At 38.6% G+C, this 11,077-nt stretch overlaps 1 protein-coding gene across 1 annotated transcript in view; it reads right to left on the reverse strand.

The window, feature by feature from the left end:
- The window catches only part of emp (epithelial membrane protein), a 197,703-nt gene extending 188,762 nt beyond the window's left edge, over positions 1-8,941 (reverse strand). Inside the window, exon 1 of the mRNA XM_083121032.1 lies at positions 8,735-8,941. Coding sequence (XP_082977158.1) covers positions 8,735-8,756 — 22 coding nt within the window. The 5' untranslated portion in view covers positions 8,757-8,941. The remainder of the gene's footprint in view (positions 1-8,734) is intronic.
- Positions 8,942-11,077: the final 2,136 nt, after the last annotated feature.

An 11,077-nucleotide genomic window follows, 5' to 3' on the forward strand; every position in this document is an offset into this window, starting at 1 on the left:
GTGAACTTATAAATTAGGTGTCTGGCCGCACACATTATTTTTCAAATGTTGGCGCCTCTACATTGGGAGGTTGCGAGGAGGTGTCGAACTGGTTAGACCAAGGGTCGATTCTCGGGGTGGATGATTTCAGGTGGGCATTTGTCTTGCAATTACAAAGTATGCAGCGGCTCTTGGGTTCATCCAACCTCTAATAAATGAAATACCTGATTGTATCCTTGAGAGGGGGTGGGAAAATGGTGCTGATCACACCACTTCAACAAAATGGCCAATATCGTGAATGTTTGGGGTCCTACCGAGAGAGAGAGAAGGAGAAAGAAAGAAAGAGAAATAAATAAACGAGAGGAGAAAGTAAGAGGTGCAATAAAGAAAGAAGACAGAGAAAAGAGAGAGAGCTAATAATGGAAACAATGAGAGAATAATCAAAGTAGAAAATGCGCTTCCTTGTTACTTGTTTATTATTATTTCTATTAATTTCTAATATTCAATTCTATATCAACAGTCTGACCTGTCTACGAAAATTTCTCATGACGCCCATGATAGTGCGAATAAGCATCGTTATCTTTTCTAATTATTGGGACGGAGGCGTCCCCCCTGTTCCCTCCACTAACGACACCCAGGAGAGTAAACGAATTGGTCTCAGGTAATGAGTGTGAGGGGAAAACGCGTTCAGATTTCCATTCTCACCTATAAATCTCTAGCCACTACTTTGATTTTAGGTGGTAACATCAAGGGTCGAACACTTGATTAGCCAAAAGTGACAGACAAGACAAAAAAAAAAGGACTCGAATCGTTCGAGGCTCCGTTGAATTTCTGAGAATGCACAGACAACTTTATGGAGCCCTTAAGCATTGCACCTCCCCTCCAACCCAATATTGTCTTTGCTCTCAATGTATTGCCTACAGAAGAAGTAAAAGGATTACGTAAACAGTTGACTGCACTCAGTTGCATGTGAACGAAATATTTTCAGGTGAATTGCGCTTCGGTGGTCATGCCTACAGTTTCTCTTTTTTTCTTTCCCTCCTTTCTACCTCTCTCTTCCCTACCTTTTCTGTCCTCAATTTCCTGTATCTTTATTGATTTCTCTCATATTTCTCTTCCTTTGTTTCTTTCCTTCCTGTATTTGTCTCTTCCTCTCTTTCCTTCATCACGCATTTCTCGCTCTTCCTGTCTACTTCTGTCTCCCACTGTTTCTCTTTCTGTCTACCTGTCTTCATCCTATGTTTTCTGTTTTCTTGTCCCTGCTTCTATATTGTTTCCTCTCCTCCTATTTTTATCTTCCCCCTCTTTCTGTTCCTTTTCTCTCTCTGTTTCTCTCCTGCATTATTTCTCGCTTTTTCTTCCTACCTTTATTTATCTTTTCTCTCTCTCTATCTTTCTTTCCCTCTATTTCGCTCATTCTTTCCCTGTTCCTGTCTTTCTCTCCTACTATCCCTCATTATTTCGTTCTTCCTTTTCTAATTTCTTTCTTCTCCCGTTTATATTATGTCTATATTTATTTCTTCAGGTTCATTCATCCGACATGTTACAATGGAATTTGCATCGTATGTTTCAGAAACATAAAACCATTATTTCAGCATTATTTGATATTCTAATACTATATACAGTATACCATTTATGACAATTACAATGGCCAAACTCTATCATAGTTACTAATGTACAAAAGCTGAAAAAGTTCCTTTATGAGCTTCCTCCGCTTGTCTATCTCTACGTCTATCAGTGTCCAACTACCTATATCCCAGAAACTAAAAGAGCGATAAAAATAGAATTTGGTGCACTGATAGACTTATCAATTAAATACGTACCTCAAGACAACAAAAAACAGATCGATCAGTCTGGCTGAGAGAAGCAACAAACCATCAGAAGTGACCTGTCTATATCTCGGAAACTAGAACATGTTAAGATCCATAACTTTCTACAACCGAAGTCCTAGTAAATGTTAGTTTAACGCGACATAAATCATTTTGATTGGCACGTCCGTCTGTCTGTAGTGAGCCATGGAAGTCAACAATCGACACATGTTTAATGCTTCGATATCTCCGAAACCACTGGAACTAGAAACATGAAACTTGGTGTGCTGAAAGAATTGTGAATTTTCTACATGATGCGATATCAACCTTTTCAATCAGTCCGTCCACTTCTCAGAAACTACTAAAGATAGAAACATGAAATTCGGTAGACACAAACAACTAACCTAATATAATATAAAAGGTCTTGATCTGAACGTCTGTATGTCTATGGCAAAAGTTAACAGCGCATATATGCTCAACCTTCGATATCTTAGAACTAAATATAGTTACAAACGTAATTTGTGTAACAAAAGATCTCGTTCTGTCCGTTCGTCTGTTTCTGTCAACAATCGAACCATTTGATATATGTTGATTCCTCGGAAAATACAACAGGTGCAAAGATGAAATCTCGTGAACTGAAAGAGTATTCCAGGTGATGGTATAGTGGGGTATTTATTATCTAGATCAAACCGTCTGCCACTGTCAAAAATTGAGAGTAATAGACAAGGGCGCCCGCAGGGGCGAGGGGGGGGACAGAGAGGGCACTTTCCTCTCCTCAGATTTCTAGCAAAGAGTTAAAATAATTCAAATGGTGAAATTGTAGCGATATTTTAAAACAAAAAATATTGTTTTCTGTTACTTACAGGCTGTAGGTTACAGCAACTATTATTATCATTATCATCATCACTATTATTATCATTACTGTTATAACTATTTTACAGTACCCTTCGGCACGTAAAACATGGAGCAGAGGTACCATGAATGACATTAGATTAAATGGTATCTGACTCTGATTGATATCTGTGCATTGTGAAAAAGTACAAAGAGAAAAAGCATTGTTCATCAAGAAAGTGATAGGCTAGATGTTTATCTAAATAGTAGACTCAAGTCTGAACTTGTATGAAACGACAAAGTATTTTCAATTCAATTTGATTTGATGATTTGTAATGTAGAAGTAGTAGTAACTAATAATAATAGCAACAATAATAATAACAATAATAATAATAATAAAACGTTTCTATGACCATGCCCCCTGAGAAAAAATCCTGGTAATAGACACTACAAGGACTTGTCCGTAACCAATAAAACTATAGAAACACATGTTGTGGGTAGAGCTCCGATAAGATAATAATTTTAATAAAACATTAGTTGTATCGATGTAGCTCTTTATGAAAGTCTAAATGCAGATAAAATTTTGTATAATTAATTCAGATTTAAGCATTAATTAATTATGATACAGTATGTAACCTAAAAGGGATGAGGAGACAGGTGAGTGGCGAAGGTTACATAATTTAGAACTACATAATTTGTATTCATGTCCAGATATTATTAGAATGATTAAATCAAGAAGACTTAGGTGGGCAGGCCATGTGGCACGAATGGGAGAGGAAAGAGGAGTTTACAGGATTCTTGTTGGGAAACCTGATGGTAAGAGACCTGTAGGAAGACCAAGACAAAGATGGAGGGACAACGTTGAGATGGACCTAAGGGAAATCGGTAGGGATGGAAAAGAGTATATAGATCTTGCTCAAGATAGGGAAAGATGGAAGGCCTGTGTTGTTGCAGCCATGAACCTTCGGGTTTAAGAAGGTTAGAGAGTTGGTTAATTAGTTAGTTAGTATGTAACATTTTTATTCGTACACATACAGTATGTAACATTGTTATTCGTACACATAGAATTTCCGAGGAAAAAATGTCATATCTACTAGTAAATATAATCATTTTCATATGTACCTGGAAATTAATGTTAATGAAGGTTTCACCAACAAATGTCAATTAAAATGTATGTTCAAAGTGTATAAACAGAGCATATAATTTGTGTGAAAAGAGAAAAACACGCTGTTTCGTGCAACATTGTTATTCGTACAGGCAAGAGTTTCAATCTTCCTCGCATACGGCGCCACCGCTATTCGGACGATTTCATGCAGTTTGCAACTTCGTAACAAGTTTGAACATGCAGGAGCGCTCCCCGTCAAGCGGAATAGGTATTGTTGTAAGCCTATCGTCTATCTATCAGCGTGTTCGAAATGAGCAAGGTGAAGGAACTTAGTTCCGATCTGAAGGATGTTATTATAAACTTGGCCCTTAGAGGTTATTCGTTAAGAAAAGTTGGACAAACAATCAATAAATCACACTCCACAGTTCAATACATATTAAACAAATTTAGAGAGGAAGGTTCAACACAGAATGTGCCGAGTAAACCAAAAGAGAGACGGTTGAATAAACGTGATGAACGCTTTATTTTAAAAAAGAGTGCGAAACCCCCGACTAAGTGTTCCTCAGTTACGACCGTTAGTAGAAAATGTTGCTGGCAAGATGATGTCCGATCAAACTGTCCGACGTGCCTTGTGAAAGCATGGATATACGAAAGAGACCGTATGTAAATAAGGTGAATCGCAGGAATAGACTTTCATTCGCGAAAGAGCACATCCACAAGGACCAGCAATTTTGGGATAGTGTCATATGGTCAGACGAGTCCAAGATTAATATATACGGGTCAGATGGGATAAATAGGGTCTGGAGAAAATCAAATAAAGACAATGATCACATTAACACAGTTCCAACGGTTAAACATTGTGGTGGGTCATTAATGATTTGAGACTGTATGTCGTCCAAAGGTGTTGGTACCATCCAGTTTATTGATGGTATCATGGATGCATATGTCTATTTGGACATATTGAAGAACAATGTAAAGCAGAGTGCTCAAAAAATTGGACATGCCGCCTATCTACAGATTCCAACAAGACAATGACAGTAAGCATAAGGCGCGAGTTAACATGAATTGGCTAATATGGAATGTGCCCAAACTACTACAAACACCAGCTCAAAGTCCAGACTTAAATCCCATTGAGCATTTATGGGCAATTTTGAAGAGGCGAATCCATAAAGCAGGCGTCAAGTCCAAACAAGAGTTGAAAACGGTTGTGTAAGTCGAGTGGAATAAAATATGCTCTGAAACATGTCGGAAACTGGTTAATTCTATGAAGAACAGGTGTCAAGCAGTAATTAAAGCCAAAGGATACGCATCAAAGTATTAGAACTGTCAGTCAATTTGCTCTGAATATACTTTTTTCTTTTATATTATTAAGTGTACGAATAGAAAAGTTGTACAAAAAATGGCATGTTTCTCTTTCAGTTTCATTTAATTTATTATTGTCATTGGTTATACAGAATTTGGGTAAGATTTTATGTTCATAATGTTATTAGTTATTGAATTCTAAAGAAACAATTTCAAAAGAGTGTATTTCCTTTCATATGTTAAAGCATTTTCTATGAAAATCCGTGTGTACGAATAAGAATGTTACATAATGTAAATTATTCTCATTAGTAGCTCGTTCGAAGTCTATAACCAATAAAATGGGGATGTGTCAATTTACTAGCATATCGGAAAAGATATCGCGATTGGTTAGTAATTACAGCTTTAACATTTTCTTTTAAAATATAAACCATGGGGTTGTCTAACATTTAAGGATAGAAAATGTAATTGTTTGATTGATTGATTTGGGGTGTTTTACTTCGCTTCTGTCACTTTTGGCTAATCGCTAAGATGAGGATGAGATGATGAAATTTATGAAGGAACAATCACAATGCTTGCTCAGGCCTTATTTTGAACCAAGGACCCCGGCATCGTAGTAAATGTAATTGAAAAAAGTTCAAACCTCTACAACTGTATCATTTTATAAGAGTTTTTGTGGGTGTCGGAAGAGAAGGAACATGGAGAACATGCCAATACAATAATCAAGAAAAATGCATCATCTTTATGTACTTCATTCATGCATTCGCGTATACTATGTCCTGTACTCACCAATTCAGATAGGGATTATAAAGCAACAGTTTATAAATTGAGACGAAAATGAAATCAGCCTGTTCGAGACTTGTCAAGAATTAGCCGAATTCCGTGGCGTAGTGGTTATCACAGTGCACTACACGACAGTGGTCCCGTGTTCGAATTTTTTGCCTATCCATGAGCGTTCCTTGTGAGTGACCCTTCATCAATTTCATATCATGATTCATCCTCATCGTCGCGACTAGCAAAAATTAAAAAATACACTCTTTGAGACTCTTAAACAAGTATTAAAACTTCGCATCAAAACAAAATTAGTTTATTAGGGCACTTATCCCAACATGGGAATGTGATGGCTAAGTGATTACTCACTCTCTCTCAGCATGGAAGGAGGTCCCGGGTTCGAGCTTCGATATCTTTTCATCAATTTCATATTATCGTTCAACCTTAGCGTCGCGTCTGGTGAATAGTAGTAGAAGAGCGAAATCAAATTTAATAAATACAAAACTATGAATCTGAATTGAAAAGTTATTCCACTAGTGGCAACTGTAAACTTATGCAAAGTGTGGTTACATATATTTAAGCCGAAATTGTCTCTGTCGATGTTCCTAGCGAGGTGTCAAACATTGTGAGAGTGTTTCAAATTATATGGTGTATATTTTGCATGTACAAATAATTCCAGATTCCATACGAGATTCCAATTCGAGACCGAGACAAGCACAAGACGCAAACGAGATACATCTACTCCCACAAGAGACGAGACATTTCATAGATACACCAAATTTCAAAGGTAACTTCATGTTGTATTTTTTCCCCGTTTCAGCAAAAACGTTCATCGTTAAATAATTACAAACAGCACTTCTCTAGAACACTTACTTCGGAAGAACACTTCAAATTCAAAGATATTCTTGAATATTAGGGAGAAAACTTTGAGTAAAGATGAATTCGAGTCTTCAAACATTAAAGGTATACTATCTTTTATTATTAACAAGATAAATAATTGATAATTGATACAGAAAAGTATGTTTTGCTCGTTTTTCATGTTTTATTATTAAAAGAGTAATAATCAATTTGAAACATAAAAGATTAGGTTTAAAAAATCAATCGTCACGAATATGGTTCCGTAAATAAAGTACTGATATAAACGTACATGAAACGCCAATATATAGCGTACAAAGATTATAACAATAAAAAGGCACCGAACTATAAAATATTTCGTATTTTATTATATATTTCTTAATATTAAGTCATTCTTCTATATGTTAAGTTAATAGCAACAACGAGGATGAATAAGGATAAAATACACAAAACACGATGATTGGGATTCGAACCCGGAATCTTATGGCGCACGAAATTAGGAAGGGGACATGTTAATCGATCCATGCCCCTTTATCAGTCAACAATTACATATCAATATATCGATATTAGTTTCAAATAATTCTGTAATTCTGCCTATATTTTGACGAATCTAATAGCCAATTGAGAATTTTTTTTATCTAAGACAAATCTACTGGAATCATCCTGAAGTCCGGACTGATAAAAATTATTGTATCATCAAGAATATCGGTATCGTTAAGAATTTCTTTATTCGTACATCTCTAGGGTGGATGCTCTGAAAGGGCAAGGAATGATTCTGCCAAGTAAACGAATTTTCGCTTATTTACACGGGAAGCAAACGTGGGAAGTATTGAAAGTTTGAAGTTCTTTTTAAGTCCAATTTATGCTCAGATGGATTAAGCAGGACTGGGCCTACGGTTTAAAGAAGAATCCGAACCTTGCGCGTAGGAACTATTCAGTACAAGTCGAAAATGTAAACTCTTACGCCAAAGTTAATATAAGCAACGCAACATGATAGAGAGTGCCTCCCTATTGTGTTGTGGTAACGTCTTGTAATCAAGAGGTCCCAGGTTCAATCCCAACATGAGTGGCATTTATGGAGTGGTTCAGATCTCACTTTAAACTGTAGGTCCAGTCCTGATTCGCCTATCTAAGCATAAAGTGAACTTAAAACATTTTACCTAACAAATAAACTGTGATAAGAGAGAAAACCTATGATTTTAAAAGTCAGAACAACTTACGATTTGTGTAATAATATTCACACGCACGTTTGAATTAAAACAATTCCGTGCACGCTTTTGGTGGACTTTTGTCCTGTTTTTGCCAGAGAATTTTTACAATTTCGATTTTTTATAATATCCCTGGTTCTTAGAGATGGAAACTCTTTCAGGAATCCCGCGAGGGAATTGAACTGTGACCCTCTGATTGCGAGACAAAAAGGCATGTAGAGAGTTGTCACTCGCCCAGGTATACACCGACAGGGTACAGTATCTATCTTTGTATTTAATTTTCTTGAAGCAAACATGAGTAACTGAATTAATGTTATATATTTGCGTACATAGACGTAACTTGGTGGGGGCAAGGGTGGGCGCTTGCCCCCCTCCCCAAAAAAAGTTCGGACTAGGTAAAAATCTAAACTTATTTTAGCATTCTTGGACATGATTGCAAAGTAATAAAGAGTAATATTTGTGATTTCGCAAATCTCACAGTTATTTAGTAAATAATCGTATTAGCTATTTCTGTAGGATGGAAAACTTTCAATTCTACCGTTCCCCCAAGTTCAGCTCAAAGTTTAATTTTGCCCCTCCAAAATTAGACCCCAAGTTAGCGTCCATGTTTGCGTATTCATAATCGCATCCAAAATTATTATTTTAATTGTGGGTGCCGGATTGCATCATCTCACGTAACGCAGTGCTAATAGACCAAAACGCCTTCATCAAAGACTCAACGGAGCATTGTAAATTGAACTAATCTCTTTTCCGGGCTGAAAGATACCCGGAAGAATTACCGGGATCCGACGACCACCTGTTGGACACTTTCATAACGGGAACACGGTCCGAAATTTCTCTTACGTGCCGTAAATAGACACCACTTCTAGCGTACTTACCACATTTCACAGTCTTCTTCATCTTGTATCGGGTTACAAGCTGTTTCCTAACGTGAAGATACACCCGGGGTTGCAAACACGAATTGTTACGTCCTTTCAACAGCTGATGGGTAAAAAAAAAACAACAATCACAACACTGACCAAGCCACACTGTTGCCACAGAACCTTCCGTCTGCTTCGCCCCCGACCAACTGGCGGATCGAGCCAGCAGGTTGGTTCGGAGAAGGGCAGTTCGGGTCGGCAGCGTTGCCAGATCCTCGTAACTAGTCGGCCTTACCTGGTTTCCTTTTTTCTCTCTTTCCCGTCTCTCTATGACAAAATACCGACAACGGGGAAAGAAGGATGACGTGACTTGTTGGAAGGGGGGAGGAGGAAGTGGTTGTTGGAGATGACGGCGGCACGTGTTTTAGGGAAAGGGGGAGAGGGTGAAAATTTAGCCGAATTTCAAGGTCGTTGCGTGACCTTTTGCCGAAACATTTCCTCCTTCATTGAGGGGGGTCTGTGGCATTGCGTGCATTTCTGCCGTTTTTTGGATGGTCGCGACGGTGAAGCCGAACTCTGTGGTGGAGGGGTTCGTGCAGTGCGGTACAACGGCACGGGTCATGGCTTCGAATCAGTGGCGTATGCTGAGTCTAAGACCTGGGGTATCTCACTATGACACTGGTCCTAGGCTATGGAGGAAGGGAGAAGACTAGGCTCATTCTTGACGTCTTCAAGGAAGCCACACGTTGCCATCCCAACGGTAGTCAGGTTGCAAACTTATAAAAATTCAGGTTGCCAACTCCTGAGAATTCAGGTTGCCAACTTCAGAATCGCCATTGTCTTCTTTTTCAAATCGCCTTCACACAATTCACACAGTTTCTAAGAGATTTTTTTCTTGTCAGTATTTTACTTGCTAGGCTTTAGGCTTCGCAGATAGCCTAGCTAGCCTGGAATATACACTCCTACTTCGAATCCTGGCCTGGGCATTGGTGTTCCTAATGAGAATCCGTTCGTCAATTGCACCACATCACCCATCTTCATCGTCGCTATTGGACAAAAGTGGCAGAAAGCGACGTAAATAACAAACAGTAAATCAAAGCAACGACGATGAATAACGAAATGGTTGACAGAACTAGTGGCGGAGATTAGGTCCCCGTAGACTCCCGTGGTGCGGGAGGCATCCCAGTTAAAGGAATTTTCTGATTAGTGCAGTTTGCGATTTTGAGTCTACTTTATGCAAAAATACACTAAACGGGACTGGATCTACAGTTTAAAATTAGATCCGAATCACTATGTAACGAATAACGGACCCCAAGGGGGCGGGAATGTCTTGCTTCCCTCTCTTGAGAGACCTTCTGCGTCCATGTCCCCGGTGAGGCATCCTTGTATACCCATGGTGAAGGGGAGTGGACCCCAGATATGCTTGTGCATCCACCCCGGAAACCGAACCCGGGCCCCACGCATGACAGCTAGACGCTCTCCCGAACACTGATATATTTGTAAAATATATTAATCTTTACCAACGTGCTATATCCGTACAGCTGTCCCGTCATTTTTAAAGGCATGCAATCAAGGGGTACAGAGTTCGATCCTCAGTGGCTAGAATTCCAAATTACGCTGCACGCGTCTCGATTAGCCCACCAGAGCATAAAGTGGACTTAATTTTTGCTTTTCAAACTTTGGCTTTGACGTGAATAAAATCAAACTTGGCCACTTCTGATTCTACAATCAGAAGAGCTCAAAATGGCATCCCCTGAATCTAATAGTCCTTTCCAGGGTATCTATCATGCATAACGCTAGAAACCACACGGAAAGCTCTTGTCGCTTTACATCCTGCACTATTACTGTTCAGATCCATATAAATTGTCCGTAAACTTGTAGCCATGATTTGTCATATTCTCTTCACGGTGGAGCAACCTTCCATGAAGAATCTCGTAGCGGTCGGTTTCCACCCAAGCATGTGACAGCAGGCTAAGAAAGTAAAATGCAAGAAAAATATTATAATTTAAGAAGTGTATATTTGGAGAGAGTCACTGTACCGTGCATTCAAAAATAGTGTTTTCATTTGGTGCTAATAAAACTGATTTCTGATGGCAATGAAATTTAAAAGTAACCATTTCTTCTTGCATTTCGCGACCACAGTTCACACGAGACGAGAGCTTACACATCAACTGTATTCATGATCGCACCCTCTCCCCAATGCTCATCTAATTGTAACAGTCATAGTAATATCGTGATGATACGGATAAATAATAATGAGGTACATGCCACAGCCTGGATTCGAACCAGGAACCATCAGACGAAAGATCGGAATTCGACTACTTATACCGGTCGGCTAAATTATACACTGTAGTAGAAATT

This window comes from Lepisma saccharinum, chromosome 4 (assembly GCF_977018435.1).
Source record: "Lepisma saccharinum chromosome 4, izLepSacc3.1, whole genome shotgun sequence".
In the NCBI taxonomy this organism is placed as follows: domain Eukaryota; kingdom Metazoa; phylum Arthropoda; class Insecta; order Zygentoma; family Lepismatidae; genus Lepisma; species Lepisma saccharinum.